Consider the following 16,665-nt stretch of genomic DNA (forward strand, 5'->3'; position numbering starts at 1 on the left):
ATACTAGATTACTAGAATAACCCATACCCTAAAATAAATACTACAGGAACATACTGCACAGGTTATTGCAGCATGTTGACATTGGCAAAAGGGACTTTGAGGCCAATCTATGACGTCAGTCATCCGTGACATAAGTAACCTGATGTGACTGGGGCGTCAGCAGAGCCATAGAGTAAGACAGAGTTACGCAAACTGCGTTCACTTCATGGGGCTTCCTTCCGTCCAATGGCAGCTCTCCTACATAGTCTTCTATTGTGAATGGGGACAACAAATAGGGACAAGTCCTGGACCGGAAGTAGGCAGAAATGCATTGGACCCATGCAGGCAACAGCCCAGCTTTAATGAATTATTTTATTTTTTTGTAGTAATCGTACAACATAAACATTACAGAGACTTTAGTTGTTACTGTACAATACTTTAAAACAGTTGGCATGACAGACAGACAGACAAGGCATGAATTATGCCTGTTCAAAGTGCCTGTTATTGCTGCTTATATATAGACATAGACAGTCTGTATATGTACACATATTCACGTACAAACTTCTCTTCAACTGAGTTACTAATGGCGGATTTGAGAAACGGAAGCTGCAGAAGTTCATTGGGTTGAAAACACAGAGGCAAAGTGAGTGATGTCACAGCACAGGCGTAGTGATGTCACAGCACAGGCGTAGTGATGTCACAGCACAGGCGTAGTGATGTCACAGCACAGGCGTAGTGATGTCACAGCACAGGCGTAAACAGCAGTCCTGCATACTCTGGTCTATGACACTCTGGTCTATGACATGGAGACCTGAACTGGGTACAGAAATGTGAGCAATGGGTACAAATTGCTGTAAGCTTCCGCCTGTCTCAATTGTAATAATGTGTGAATATGTACAGTGCAGGCATATACTGTACTGTACATATGAATGAATGCATATGGATGTGCACGCTCTTGTACATGCATATGTTTGGAACTGTATGAATATGCATACTATGCTTGTGTGTGTGTGTTCTCCCTCTGTCTGTCTATCTGTCTCTATCTATCTCGCGCACGCACGCACGCACGCACGCACGCACACGCACACGCACACACACACACACACACACACACACACACACACACACAGTATGTTCTGCACTCTCTGCGTATCTGTGTCAGCCTGAGTGGATTTACTGGCCAGAGTAAGCAATAATATCTCATTTTAAATGGATTATATATATACATATCTGCTATTCATCCCTTTAAGCCATAAAACAGATTATTCTGGGGGGGGGGGAGAGAGAGAGAGAGAGAGAGAGAGAGAGAGAGAGAGAGAGAGAGAGAGAGAGAGAGAGAACCAGACAGGGAGATAAAACGAGAGCATGCGAGGGAAGGGGAGAGGGGGAGAAACAGTAAGAAATTAGCAACGCAGTGAGCAAGCATCGCAGAAGAGAGGAGCAGAGATGGAGAGGAGGTGGAGAAAAAGTGACAAATACTGTATGTGAGAAAGATGAGGGAAAAAAAGAGGAAAAGTAAAGGTTGATTGAGGGATTTATGCTTCATTGTATATGACGGCCGAACACACCCAATCTACGAGCTGATAATGCGTCGCATCTAAATTAAGAATAAGTCTGACATCTTTTTATTTGCAAGCAGCTGCATTTGCTGATGCGGTACATGGAGTTATGTAACGGATATCCCTCTGCCTTCAGATCTTTTGTGTCTCATGTGCTTGCATGTAATTCATATAATAATGCCAATGTTCCCAGTGAAAATCACGTATAGTCTGCGCAGAAAAATCCTCAGCATTAGTTTGACTCTTAATACATTTACAGAATCAGCCCCCGGCCCATTAACCTGACTCCGCCAGATGGGGCAGCAGAGAGTACACTGGCAGCAGCTAGAGGCGGGATAGCTGCTGCTGATTGGCCAGGCCGTTTTGTGGCCGGGCATCAAGTCTGCCTGAGAGTTCCCAGATGGGAGCAGGAGGGGGGGAACCCAGTGTACTCTCTGTTGCCCCATCTGGCGGAGTCAGGTTACCGGCCCATGAGCACTGGTGGAAATTGTAGCACGATAGCAAGTGAGCCTTCTGTACAGACGGTTTCAGCAGTGATGGAAGAAGTGCTCAGGTTTCTAGTTACGTAAAAGTAGCAATATACCATGTAGAAAATATATGTTCAATGTGTCAAACGTTTTCGAAAATAGCAAAAAAACGTCACAGCTGGGTTTCCACCAACGATATGTTCCTCTTTCCACCGGTGACAAACAAATGTACTCTAGTTTAGTTACTCTAATATTCCTGTGTGTTCCAAGGGTAATTGAACTGTTTGCATCACTGCAACTCATATGGAAGTGTGCCATCTGCTGTGGAACCCAGTTGTCAACAAATGTTTGGACCTTCGAGTGCATTGAGGTAAGACTTCTCCCTCCTTGCGACAGTCACTTGTCACTCTGTGTCATACTGTATCTGCAACTGTGTGTGTGCGTGCGTGCGTGCGCGTGCGTGCGGGTGCATGCATGTGCGTGAGAGAGACTAAATATGAACTGTTTACCCGCACGCACGCCCGCCCGCACGCACGCACGCCCGCACGCACGCACGCACGCCCGCACACACGCACACACGCACGCACCCACGCACGCACGCACGCACGCACGCACGCACACACACACGCACGCACTCGCAACCATGCACGCACTCACGCGCATGCATGCATGCACGCACTCACGCGCATGCATGCATGCACGCACGCAGCGCACGCAGCGCAGCGCACGCATGCACGCACGCACGCACACACACAGTTGCAGATACAGCATGACACAGAGTGACAAGTGACTGTCGCAAGGAGGGAGAAGTACTTTTGTTTGACACTGTCACAGAACACTGTGAGTATAGGTATAGGACATTCACTTAGGAAGAAAAAACATAAAAATGTTAAAATATGGAGATAAGAGGTTCCTGCCCGACAGGCGACAGCGATAATCCTCCTGCACACTGAGTCTTAGCACAGGGGCCTGAGGCCACACTGAGTCTTAGCACAGGGGCCTGAGGACACACTGAGTCTTAGCACAGGGGCCTGAGGACACACTGAGTCTTAGCACAGGGGCCTGAGGCCACACTGAGTCTTAGCACAGGGGCCTGAGGCCACACTGAGTCTTAGCACAGGGGCCTAAGGCCACACTGAGTCTTAGCACAGGGGCCTGAGGCCACACTGAGTCTTAGCACAGGGGCCTGAGGCCACACTGAGTCTTAGCACAGGGGCCTGAGGCCACACTGAGTCTTAGCACAGGGGCCTAAGGCCACACTGAGTCTTAGCACAGGGGCCTAAGGCCACACTGAGTCTTAGCACAGGGGCCTGAGGCCACACTGAGTCTTAGCACAGGGGCCTAAGGCCACACTGAGTCTTAGCACAGGGGCCTAAGGCCACACTGAGTCTTAGCACAGGGGCCTGAGGCCACACTGAGTCTTAGCACAGGGGCCTGAGGCCACACTGAGTCTTAGCACAGGGGCCTGAGGCCACACTGAGTCTTAGCACAGGGGCCTGAGGCCACACTGAGTCTTAGCACAGGGGCCTGAGGCCACACTGAGTCTTAGCACAGGGGCCTGAGGCCACACTGAGTCTTAGCACAGGGGCCTGAGGCCACACTGAGTCTTAGCACAGGGGCCTGAGGCCACACTGAGTCTTAGCACAGGGGCCTGAGGCCACACTGAGTCTTAGCACAGGGGCCTGAGGCCACACTGAGTCTTAGCACAGGGGCCTGAGGCCACACTGAGTCTTAGCACAGGGGCCTGAGGCCACACTGAGTCTTAGCACAGGGGCCTGAGGCCACACTGAGTCTTAGCACAGGGGCCTGAGGCCACACTGAGCTGAGTCTTAGCACAGGGGCCTGAGGCCACACTGAGTCTTAGCACAGGGGCCTGAGGCCACACTGAGTCTTAGCACAGGGGCCTGAGGCCACACTGAGTCTTAGCACAGGGGCCTGAGGCCACACTGAGTCTTAGCACAGGGGCCTGAGGCCACACTGAGTCTTAGCACAGGGGCCTGAGGCCACACTGAGTCTTAGCACAGGGGCCTGAGGCCACACTGAGTCTTAGCACAGGGGCCTGAGGCCACACTGAGTCTTAGCACAGGGGCCTGAGGCCACACTGAGTCTTAGCACAGGGGCCTGAGGCCACACTGAGTCTTAGCACAGGGGCCTGAGGCCACACTGAGTCTTAGCACAGGGGCCTGAGGCCACACTGAGTCTTAGCACAGGGGCCTGAGGCCACACTGAGTCTTAGCACAGGGGCCTGAGGCCACACTGAGTCTTAGCACAGGGGCCTGAAGGCCACACTGAGTCTTAGCACAGGGGCCTGAGGCCACACTGAGTCTTAGCACAGGGGCCTGAGGCCACACTGAGTCTTAGCACAGGGGCCTGAGGCCACACTGAGTCTTAGCACAGGGGCCTGAGGCCACACTGAGTCTTAGCACAGGGGCCTGAGGCCACACTGAGTCTTAGCACAGGGGCCTGAGGCCACACTGAGTCTTAGCACAGGGGCCTGAGGCCACACTGAGTCTTAGCACAGGGGCCTGAGGCCACACTGAGTCTTAGCACAGGGGCCTGAGGCCACACTGAGTCTTAGCACAGGGGCCTGAGGCCACACTGAGTCTTAGCACAGGGGCCTGAGGCCACACTGAGTCTTAGCACAGGGGCCTGAGGCCACACTGAGTCTTAGCACAGGGGCCTGAGGCCACACTGAGTCTTAGCACAGGGGCCTGAGGCCACACTGAGTCTTAGCACAGGGGCCTGAGGCCACACTGAGTCTTAGCACAGGGGCCTGAGGCCACACTGAGTCTTAGCACAGGGGCCTGAGGCCACACTGAGTCTTAGCACAGGGGCCTGAGGCCACACTGAGTCTTAGCACAGGGGCCTGAGGCCACACTGAGTCTTAGCACAGGGGCCTGAGGCCACACTGAGTCTTAGCACAGGGGCCTGAGGCCACACTGAGTCTTAGCACAGGGGCCTGAGGCCACACTGAGTCTTAGCACAGGGGCCTGAGGCCACACTGAGTCTTAGCACAGGGGCCTGAGGCCACACTGAGTCTTAGCACAGGGGCCTGAGGCCACACTGAGTCTTAGCACAGGGGCCTGAGGCCACACTGAGTCTTAGCACAGGGGCCTGAGGCCACACTGAGTCTTAGCACAGGGGCCTGAGGCCACACTGAGTCTTAGCACAGGGGCCTGAGGCCACACTGAGTCTTAGCACAGGGGCCTGAGGCCACACTGAGTCTTAGCACAGGGGCCTGAGGCCACACTGAGTCTTAGCACAGGGGCCTGAGGCCACACTGAGTCTTAGCACAGGGGCCTGAGGCCACACTGAGTCTTAGCACAGGGGCCTGAGGCCACACTGAGTCTTAGCACAGGGGCCTGAGGCCACACTGAGTCTTAGCACAGGGGCCTGAGGCCACACTGAGTCTTAGCACAGGGGCCTGAGGCCACACTGAGTCTTAGCACAGGGGCCTGAAGGCCACACTGAGTCTTAGCACAGGGGCCTGAGGCCACACTGAGTCTTAGCACAGGGGCCTAGAGGCCACACTGAGTCTTAGCACAGGGGCCTAAGGCCACACTGAGTCTTTGCACAGGGGCCTGAGGCCACACTGAGTCTTAGCACAGGGGCCTGAGGCCACACTGAGTCTTAGCACAGGGGCCTGAGGCCACACTGAGTCTTAGCACAGGGGCCTGAGGCCACACTGAGTCTTAGCACAGGGGCCTGAGGCCACACTGAGTCTTAGCACAGGGGCCTAAGGCCACACTGAGTCTTAGCACAGGGGCCTGAGGCCACACTGAGTCTTAGCACAGGGGCCTGAGGCCACACTGAGTCTTAGCACAGGGGGCCTGAGGCCACAACTATCGATTTGCTTCTTAGTGATTATTGTACCGATTACGATTAGTTTTTCATTTAATCACGATTAGTTTTTCATTTAATCAATGGAGAAGTGCGTCTGTATAAGTGTCCCTGTGCAATACACTTAACCCTTAACTGCTCAACGGGCGCTGTTGTACCGATAGCGCCCGTTGCGCCTAATATTTAGGATGGGTAAATGCAGGGGAGGTGTTTCACATACTGTATGTACAGATGTAATGACTAATACAACAGAGTACACATGTCTACACTTGACAGTGTCTTCACACACACTCACGCACGCACGCACGCACGCACGCACGCACGCACGGCATGCACGCGCACACGCACACGCACACATACACACACACACGCACAATCACTGAAAACACCAGATGACGGAGATCTCCATCCATGGCAGTTAAATGTTCAATTCATGCCCCAAATAACGTTTTCTTTTCTTTTTTTCAATCGACTACTCTCCCCATGGAGACTTCAATTCAATATCTCCCTATATATGCTCGCTCTACTCCCTATATGTAGACCCAAAGGAGACTCTTTGTGTCTTCATAGGGAAGATCGTTATGTCTATTATGCAGACGTATAGCATAATAATAGGAGCCTTCACTGTTCATGGATTTTCATAAAGCATCATATATTCATTCTTCTATATCAGCAGTACTTACCGTTGTGGCCTATACCCTGCAATAATGACGGCAGGGGTGGAACTTGCCTTTGCAGCAAGACACCGCCGCGGCGCACACATGCACAATGCACGCACACAGCATGCACGTGTGCACATGCACGCACCCACGCACAATGGTGACTCATCCTATCAATGTGTGAATATACTGTATCTGACTGTGTCCCATCACATAATGCATGGGTTCCCAAAGTGGGGTCCGGGGACCCCTAGGGGTACTTGAAGGAGTTCCAGGGGGTCCCCAGCTAAATGCTAGTTTGGAACCAAATGGACCCTTATGGGTCTGTAACTCTGAGAGTGTACAAATGGAACCATTTGTACACTCTCAGAGTTAAATTAACAGTGGTTTTACGATATAAATTGGGGTACCAGAGATAGAAATGCCATTAAATCGGGGGTCCGTAGCATAATGCGTGTGAAACTCCATGAAATTAATGTTTCGGAATCACTGCTAGAGCCGTAAAAATCCTCCCTTATCGGGGTCACTGGCATATGTTTTCAAATGGGGGTCCCTGGCCTAATAAATGTTGATTTGGGGGTCCTTGACACGGAAAAGTTTGGGAACCACTGACATAATAAACACGTACTGTAGAACAGGGGTTCTCAACCCGTGGGTCGCGACCCCTCGGGGGGTCGCCAAATTATTTTAGGGGGTCCCCAAATTATTTTCAAAAAAATATATATATATTTTCACGATTTTTCAAAAATAGCAGACCTACAAGCTCGTAGCGCGCCACTCTGTGGCGCGCTATGAGCTTGTAGATCTGCTATTTTTCAATAGCTAAATTATAACATAATGCTTAAAACACCAAAAGGGGTTCCCGCCCAAAATGGGTTAAGGTTATTGTAGGGGTCGGGAGGGGGCGGGGCGGGGGTCCCGAGACATTGCCAAAGCATTTCCGGGGGTCCCCGGCCAAAAACGTTGAGAACCCCTGCTGTAGAACGAAGTCACAGCAGTGGAGAAGGACCGTAGCAACAGCGAGCGTGGTGCTGTTCTGTCAAATAAAACAGGGAAATGCTTTCAAGAGCAACCTTAAAAATAAAGTTTAGATGGTTTCAACGTGACAAAAATAACTACGGTGAACGTTCAACTCACATGAACTTCTGTTCATGTTTTGGATACCACATTAAATTAGTATAAAAGCACCGCTATTTTTCCCCAACATCACCCAACTGGACCAAAGTGGTTTGAACCAACCAAAATGGTGCATTTATATAGCGCTTTTATCCAAAGCGCTTTTGACCCATTCATACACCGATAGTGGGGGAAACCATGCAAGGCATCAAACCTGCACATTGAGAGCAATTATGGGTTCAGACTCTTGCTCAAGGACACTTCGACACTAACGCTGGGGGAGCCCGGGATCGAACTGGGAACCTCATGGTTCCCATCTGGCCCTGAGCCACCCCCAACACAGCCATCATGGGAACCTTGAACCTCACTATATGTCAGCGAAGATGGCAGTGGCTTGTTCATCATTTAGCAGCTGCCTTTGACAAGAAATTGACAAGAGACCACTTAAAGTCGTTGAGAAGCTGTCAGCTGAACAAGTCGTTACGATGTTCAAAACATAATAAAATGGCCATATACTGTATATGATGAATTGAATTTTGTCATAATGTTCCGTGACAGATAAACAGGATGTGACACTGATGTTACGTTATACCTCACTATTGGAATTGGCCGTCAAGTATTACGTTAAGTGAGAGTTTTTGCTTGTGCTGTACAGATTTGTGTCGAGATAGCTGGGTTAACCTATTTTGGGCGGGAACCCCTTTTGGTGTTAGCATTATGTTATGCTTTAGCTATTGAAAAATAGCAGATCTACAAGCTCATAGCGTGCCACCGAGTGGCGCGCTACGAGCTTGTAGGTCTGCTATTTTTGAAAAATCGAAGAACGACTGACAGAAGAAGCTTTTTCAGAAAACTGTCAGGATGTAGAAGACATTTTTAGAATCTGATCTCAGGTCTAAAATGGGTTAATGCGATTGGTCTGAAATCTGACAGGAGCAGAGCTTATGTAATTAAATGCGTCAATGGTGCAAAACACAAAAGAACTGCAATTTCCATCTTACATTTCAAGGCCATGCTCTCTCTCTCTCTCTCTCTCTCTCTCTCTCTCTCTCTCTCTCTCTCTGAGAGGACAGACACTGTGGTTGAATATAGTGAGAGAAGTGTCGGCGCAGTGTTTTGTATCTTATTGTTGTCATCGTTCAGTGTCCAATGTCGTATGGTTTTTTATCCATTTAGGCCACAAAAAGCTTAAAAGAACGGTGGATCAGAGTTACAGTGAGATACTACTTTTCTTCACGACAGCCCTCAGCCCGTAATACTAACACTCTAAAACTGCAATTGTCTTCGCCAGGCCGGGCAGCCAAAGGCCGGAGACTATTAGGCTATATGTTTTTGCTCCATTCCAACAGACTGTCCATGCGTCTGTGAGCAGCTATTAGGCTATATGTTTTTGCTCCATTCCAACAGACTGTCCATGCGTCTGTGAGCAGCTAATCTCAGACACAGTTGGGCAGATCAGAGACAGAGTGAAGCTTTGCACTCACACACCCATTTACTCAAGGACGAACCTCTGTTCCAAATGTTCTAAAATCTAAATGGTCTCATAGTGGTCTGTAAAAGGGCCTGTCGCTTTATATACCAATCTATATCTCTATATATCTATAATCTATACTTACAGTATATCCACACAAGGGCTGCTCTATCTGGGCAGGTATTGTGCACACTAACTCACGTTACCACCTGGGAGCTGCTCCAGTGCAGCCACTCGCGCCTTTCCGTTAGGCCACTGAACACCTCCCCTGGAACTGCTGATAATCCAAAGTTCCTAGACAGTAGAGGGAAGAGTGTGCATTACTCATTTCCTTTACCCTCTCCCACATGGCCGTCTCACCTCCAAAGCACTGTGGAAACTTAAAGGGCATTGCTTTTTACGCCAAAGGAATGCAACAATAGCTTGTTTAATTGAACGTGTCAGTGGTTTGGGAGAACTCGAGGTGGGGATGGGGTTGAGAGGGGGGTGAGAGTGGAGATTGCAGCTGGCCAACCTGATTGCTTCCACTAAAATCTCCAGTTGGTTAGAGGGAGAAGACAGCAGGCTTGCTGCGAGGCATTAAGCACAACACAAAGACACCATTCAATAGAGTGGAGGGGGCTTGGAAATGGATCTGGAACTCTCTCTGAGGAGTCATTGTTACTGGCTCCCTTGTATTAAATGACAGAAGGGAGATATGAGAGAGAGAGAGAGAGAGAGAGAGAGAGAGAGAGAGAGAGAGCATTATCTGTGTTGACCTGGGAGGAAAAATGGGCAACAACTATTCTGTCCAATTCAATTGCATTGAACTGCATATATTGAATGAAATTTGCTATGCAGCTCCTAAAACATCCATCGCGCACGCACGCACGCACACGCACGCGCACACACGCACACGCACACCAAATGCATTCACCTTACAAAAACATTATTTCACCTTATGCAGATGGTGTTATTGCACATTGTCAAATCAAATCAAATCAAACATTATTTACATAATAAAACAACTAAGATTGACCAAAGTGCTGTACAGATGGGAGCAACAATCAAAACAAGAAAAGCAATATATGTAGGGAAAGTGTCGACATGATCACAATAAAAACACATATAAAATGCATATAAAATTGAAAAATAAAGCACAACAAAACATAGGATAAGAGATTAGAGATTAAAAGCCAAAGAAAATAAATGAGTTTTAAGCAGGCAAACCTAATATGTATAGGGCAGGCTGTTCCAGAGCCTGGGGGCTGCAGCTGCGAAAGCTTGTGCACCCCTGGTACTTTTGTTAGTTTTGGGATCAGTCAGCAGAAGCTTATTTGCAGATCTGTGTGGCGTAAGGATCCAGTAGCTCAGACAGAAAGGATGTCAGCCCGTTTAAAGATTTAAATTTGAAAAGGAGAATTTTAAAATCAATCCTAAAGTTTACGGGGAGCCAGTTACTCCAGGACCTGTCTAAGATATGTATGCACTTCATTTAGCGGAGAATATCTCAATTGTTCTTGACCGCTGCGAACAACTTAGGAACTGTGTGAAAAATTCTTTATCCGGGGCGAAATACCCAAAAATGACCACGCCCCTTTTAAAAAAATAAATAACCGCCACTTAAAATATGCCTCTATCTTCTAAACTGTTGGCGCTACAGATGTTCTGAGATGCTCAGAATACTCATGTTTGAATACTCAATAGACCATATGCACATATGCATATGACCATATGTCATCTTTCCATAAGTTAATGGCAGGGTGGAAACTAGCCACAATTTGCCAATGACCGCCCATACATCCAAACAGACAAAGTCCTATCTAATTGTATTAAATTATGTCAAACTCACCAACATTGCAGCTGTACGAAAAGCTTTAATTATCCTCTTTCTATCTGCAAAGTGTTTGTTTCATAAAAATCCACGCTAGACATGTTATGAGCTACTTTATGTCAAGAAAGTCCTTACAAGGTGATTTGGAGTTTGGAAGCGCTCATTGAATAATCACTCAACGGGCCTGCGTACCACCTGTTTTGAATTTGCACATAATGCAGGAGGCAGCGGGACGTTGCGTTACTGAAAGGGAGCGCTTCCAAACTCCAACACTTGGAAAAAAATCACACCCGTGTGAACTGAGCGGTGCAGTGACGTCACACACTAACCATAGCAACCATGCTCACCTGTGCGTGGGGCCACGTACAGGTACACGGGTACACGTACAGGTACACGGGTACAGACAAAGCTGGTTGTTGGAGTGGTTTGCACCACTCAAAAAATCACCAGCAAGGAATTTATTGACATAAAGTAGCTCATAACTCATAATCTATGGTGGATTTTTATGAAACAAACACTTTGCCGATAGAAAGAGCATCATTCAAGCTTTTCGTACAGCTGCAATGTTGGTGAGTTTGACATAATTTAACAGATAGATAGATAGGACTGTCTGTTTAGATGTATGGGTGGTCAATGGCAAATTGCGGCTAGTTTCCACCCTGCCATTAACTTGTGGAAAGATGACCGCTGTGTGCATATGGTCTATTGAGTATTCAAACATGAGTATTCTGAACATTTTGAGCATCTCAGGAAATCTGTCGCTGATATTTGAAGTAGCCGTCTGGTGTGGTCATTTCCGGGTATTTCGCCCCGGATAGAGAATTTTTCACAGTTCCTAAGTTGTTCGCAGCAGTCATATTAGCCAAGAACAGTTGAGATATTCTCGGCTAAATGAAGTGCATACATATCTTAGCCAGGTCCTGGAGTAAGTGGAGTGAGGCCAGTACTGCATGGGGTTATTTGTTTGCATTTTTTGGTCCCAGTCAATAGGCGAGCAGCCGCATTTTGAACCAATCGCAGTCGTCAAATTGACGACTGATCAATGCCGAAGTCAAAGGAGTTACAGAAATCGAGCCTAGAAGAAATTAAGGCATGGATAGCAATTTCCAAAGAAACTGGTCTTGGCAACATTACTGATTTGTTTGTCGAATTTAAAGGAACTGTCGAAGATAATACCAAGGTTTTTAACAGATGCACAGATGTTGGAGTTAAGGGTGCCCAGGGTACTGAGGGGTGGAGACAAATGTTGATAAAAAATGATAATTTCGGTTTTACTAAAAAAATTTGTCCATCCATGATTTTATGTCCAGTAGGCAGTCAAGTAGTGGTTGGAATGAATTATTAGAATTTGGTATGAGGGGTAGATATAATTGGATATCATCTGCATAGCAGTGAAAGGATATGTTGTGGTTAGACAGGATAGGACCAAGGGGCAGCATATATAGTAGGAAAAGGAGGGGGCCCAGTATAGAGCCTTGGGGCACCCCACATGTGAGAGGGGCAGGGGGAGAGGAAAATTGACCTAATTGAACTGAGAAACTCAGGTAGGATTTGAGCCATGTTAAGGCCATTCCTTTGATGCCGACAAGGTGCTCGAGTCTTAAGAAGTGGATCCTGTAATCTACAGTGTCGAAAGCAGCCGTTAAGTCTAAGAGCACCAGGACCGCAGGTTTCCCCGAATCCGATGTGTCACTGTATGGAAATACAGTTCCAGGCAGCTGTTAGCCCTGTAGCGTGGAGTGTTATGAGGATGTTAAGTTCAGTGATGGCTCTGGGGTAAAAGCTTATTTTGAGCCTGAGAGTACGGGTCTTTAACCCATTATGACCCAAGGCCGATTCTACACAAATGTCTTCTAAACAGTTGAACTGAACAACTGAAAAACCTATGTTGCCATACCAGTGGTGCTCAAATCATGTCAGACAAGAAAACCAAAGACTACCAAAGACAGCTTTCCCGGTTCTTTTACGGGTTACGGCCCAGGAGCGTCTTTCAGATGGCAGGAGAAAAGAGCCGATGACAGGGGTGACTTGGGTGTGTGTGTGGAGGCAGTGTGTGGAGGCAGTGTGATCTGAAGTGTCTTCCACTTGGGACGGCCAGAGTCTAATTATTTTCTGGGCTGTGTGTATGACTTTCTGAGAGCTCTTCTGTCTGCTGCGGAATATAGTTTAATACAGTAAGCTTATGTCAGTACACTCTTTATCAGAATCAGAATTCATCTTTAGTGTCACATCACAGTTTTACAAGTAAAAAGAAAAGTGGGTGAAATTCGTTTTTGTGCATAGTTCCCATCGTGTTATTTTTCCAAGGAAATAAACACGCACGCGCACGCACGCGCGCACGCACGCACGCACGCACACACGCACGCACGCACGCACGCGCGCACACACGCACACACGCACGGCAAACTCCCCCCCCCCCCCCCCCTGTCACCTTGCCATATGTTAGCTTTTGCTGAACTGACGCCATGACTGCTAACCGTTAAATACAAATCTCAAATATGTCTGGGAAGATCATGGGGATCATGTCCACCCCCCGATCACTCCCCAGGCCATCTTTGAACAAGCAGTAATAAGACAAGCTCAGAATATCGTATCTGACCCCTTGTATTGAACCAAGAGTATGACGAGCTACTGCCATCTGGCAGGAGATATTGGACTCCACGGTCGGTGTGAGTATAATAGACTTAAGCACTCATTTGTTCCACTGTCAAAATGCTTCATCAGAGATTGCTAAATGGCAGCAACCATGACTAACTTTTATTTTATTTGTGTGTATATACAGCTGTGACTCTGTCTCCAAGACAAATTTCTCCTAAGGGAGACAAATAAAGACAACCTTGAACTTTGAACCTAGAACAACAGACTAACAGACAGGTAGACATGTTGAACAACAGTCTAACAGACAGGTAGACGGGTAGAACAACAGACTAACAGACAAACAGACATAAATTGCATGCCCTACTTCGTCATACTACACACAAAAGTATAGCAATAGTCTATTTTTTGGTATTTTTGAATTTGACAGTTAACAGGAAGAGTAACAGTTTTGGATAGGGTTTCCACCCGTCAGCCAAAGATGCTCAACAATGCTCGAAAATGACAAAGAAATAACAACGGACATGGAAGGTGTCAGGGAAACCAGTCAAAATACGATTTGACATATCTGGGATATCTGGACCACCCAAGAGACTCTGGTGGTAGAATCCAATAGAACAGACAAGAACAAAACCGAATAAAAAGAGGTGAGCTCCTGATGATCAACAGAGTGGCTGATGAGATGAGACAGGCCTGATGGTTTTATCAAAGAGGTGCATGTTTCACACAGCGTGACACTTGGCCTGACTCTCTCAGAACTCTGATATATGTCCATGGTAATAAAACGCCCATATATATAACTGTACATTGACACGAGCAACGCACAGGTGCAGGCATGTACAAAAGAACATTTACGAACACACGCAACACAACGCAACGCAACGCAACGCAAGACAACACAACACAACGCAACGCAAGACAACACAACACAACGCAACACAACGCAACACAACGCAACACAACGCAACGCAACACAACGCAACACAACACAACACAAGTGTTGATTTCGTCGACTAAAACAAAGACGAAAAATGTTCGTCGACTACCTTTTTTTCACTGACAAACTAAATGGAAACTGAATGAAAACTAAGCGATGATGACTAAAACTAAGACTAAATATAATGACAATTTCGTCAACAAATAAAAACTAGACTAGAATGTTAGGAAGGGACAAGGGAGTAGGGACTAGTGGACTTATGATATTTAGTAGACTAAAACAAGACTAAACACTAAAACATTCCAGTTGACTAAAATGTGACTGAAACTAAATTAAAACTATTGAAGAGACTATGACTAAAACTAAAATCGGCTGCCAAAAACAACACAACACAACACAACACAACACAACACAACACAACACAACGCAACGCAACGCAACGCAACGCAACGCAACGCAACGCAACACAGAGCCACCGAGAGTGTGCCAAAGTACATCAGTGTAACATCTATAATAAATTCATGTTTAACTTTGAGTGCAATTTCTAGGAAACCAAAAACAAACGGACACAAATCTAATCATAATTCGAGCACAACCCACCCACGCTCTGTCTGTCTGTTTCTCTCTGTCTTTCATCCATATACGCTTAAGAGCGAAGGTCATGCGGTGAACTTCTGTCTGATATCCAGGCTTGGTTCTCCCGCATGCTATTTTAGTTTTCACTGTGTGTGCGCGTGCGTGTGTGCGTGTGTGTGTGTGTGCGCGTGTGTGTGTGTGTGCTTGCGCGCGCAATCCTAGGCTTTCCTGAGGCTGTACATGACACGCGGCAACTTCAACAAACGAGCAAACACACACACAGATGTGCACAAATGCACACACTCATATCCAACATGCACTCTCCACACTCATGGACATCTTCATACATGCATGCGCACGCACGCGCACACACACACACCCCCACACCCACACACACACACAAAGCCAACAACTAAGACGGTTCCACTCGGCTATTTGAGGAACCAGGAGTGACTCACTCTATCCACTACAGTAGAAAAACAAGCAAAACCCAACAAAAAGTCTGTGTAAACATAGTTTTTGTTGGGTTTAGAGTCGACATACTTAAATAAATGATATATATAATATTATATAGACTGTACGTGTGCGTGCGTGCGACTGTGCGTGCATGTGCGACTGTGCGTGTGCGTGCGACTGTACGTGTGTGTGTGTGCGTGCGTGCGTGCGTGCGCGTGCGTGCGTGCGTGACTGTGCGTGTGTGTTCGTGTGCGACTGTGCGTGTGCGTGCGACTGTGCGTGTGACTGTGCGTGTTTGCGTGCGTGCGTGCGTGCGTACGTGCGTGCGTGCGTGCGTGCATGACTGTGCATGTGTGTTCGTGTGCATGTGTGTTCGTGTGCATGTGTGTGTGCGTGCCTAACTATGAGTCAGTATCCATTTGAGGAACAAAAACACAATGGAGCTGAATGCATCCGGACCCACCTTACACCTCATACTGTACAAGCATGCCCACACGCACTGTGGTTAATGAGAAGCTCAGGTCTATTTTAGGAGTCTCTGTGTCTGATCTGGCCTCAGGATTCTCCTATTAACAAGTAAACAACCTCCCTAACGCATCAGTACTGTACTCAACACAGATACAGACTGGTGGAGAGAGAGAGAGAGAGAGAGAGAGAGAGAGAGAGAGAGAGAGAGAGAGAGAGAGAGAGAGAGAGAGAGAGAGAGAGAGAGAGAGAGGACGGGGGGGTGAATATACTGAGAGTGGGGATACAAGATAAGAATATGTCATTATAATAATATCAATATCAAAATGTTAATGTCACCTTTTTAAAGCTAAATGCTCAGTTAATTACTGCCTGCTGGTCGGATGATAAACTATAAGCTACACGTAAAAAAAGGGTTGATGCTGGCTGAAGATTAATATTCAGATTATAATATCCAGTGCCTTCATGTGCGTCTTTAGCGTTGAGCCCTGCAGGGGATGTTGTTGTGTGTGAACGGGTTGTGACAGACGGACAGGGACAACTTCATCTGTAAAGGAGTGTTTGTGAAGCAAAGGTCAAGGACAACCTGATAGTCTAGGGAGATAAGAAAAGAAAAGAAAGAAAGCCAGATAGAAAGGGAGGGGGATAGAGAGAGAGGGAGGTATATCGACGAGTGGTGGTCTACAGGAAAAGGTGGAGCTGAGAAAGGGTTGAGAGATGAGATCGTCCCTC

At 47.5% G+C, this 16,665-nt stretch overlaps 1 protein-coding gene across 3 annotated transcripts in view; it reads right to left on the bottom strand.

Moving 5' to 3' along the window:
• Window positions 1-341: 341 nt before the first annotated feature.
• The window catches only part of cnih3 (cornichon family AMPA receptor auxiliary protein 3), a 150,890-nt gene continuing 134,566 nt past the window's right edge, over window positions 342-16,665 (bottom strand). The window contains exons 5-6 of one of the 3 annotated variants that reach the window (XM_079526500.1): window positions 9,293-9,385; window positions 342-795 (exon numbers count right to left, since the gene is read on the bottom strand). In XM_079526500.1, coding sequence (XP_079382626.1) covers window positions 699-795; window positions 9,293-9,385 — 190 coding nt within the window. In that variant the 3' untranslated portion in view covers window positions 342-698. Of the gene's footprint in view, window positions 796-9,282; window positions 9,386-16,665 lie in introns of all 3 variants that reach the window. The other 2 variants (XM_079526502.1, XM_079526503.1) reach the window with 2 other exon arrangements.

Source organism: Electrona antarctica (assembly GCF_951216825.1).
Source record: "Electrona antarctica genome assembly, chromosome: 17".
Taxonomy (NCBI): domain Eukaryota; kingdom Metazoa; phylum Chordata; class Actinopteri; order Myctophiformes; family Myctophidae; genus Electrona; species Electrona antarctica.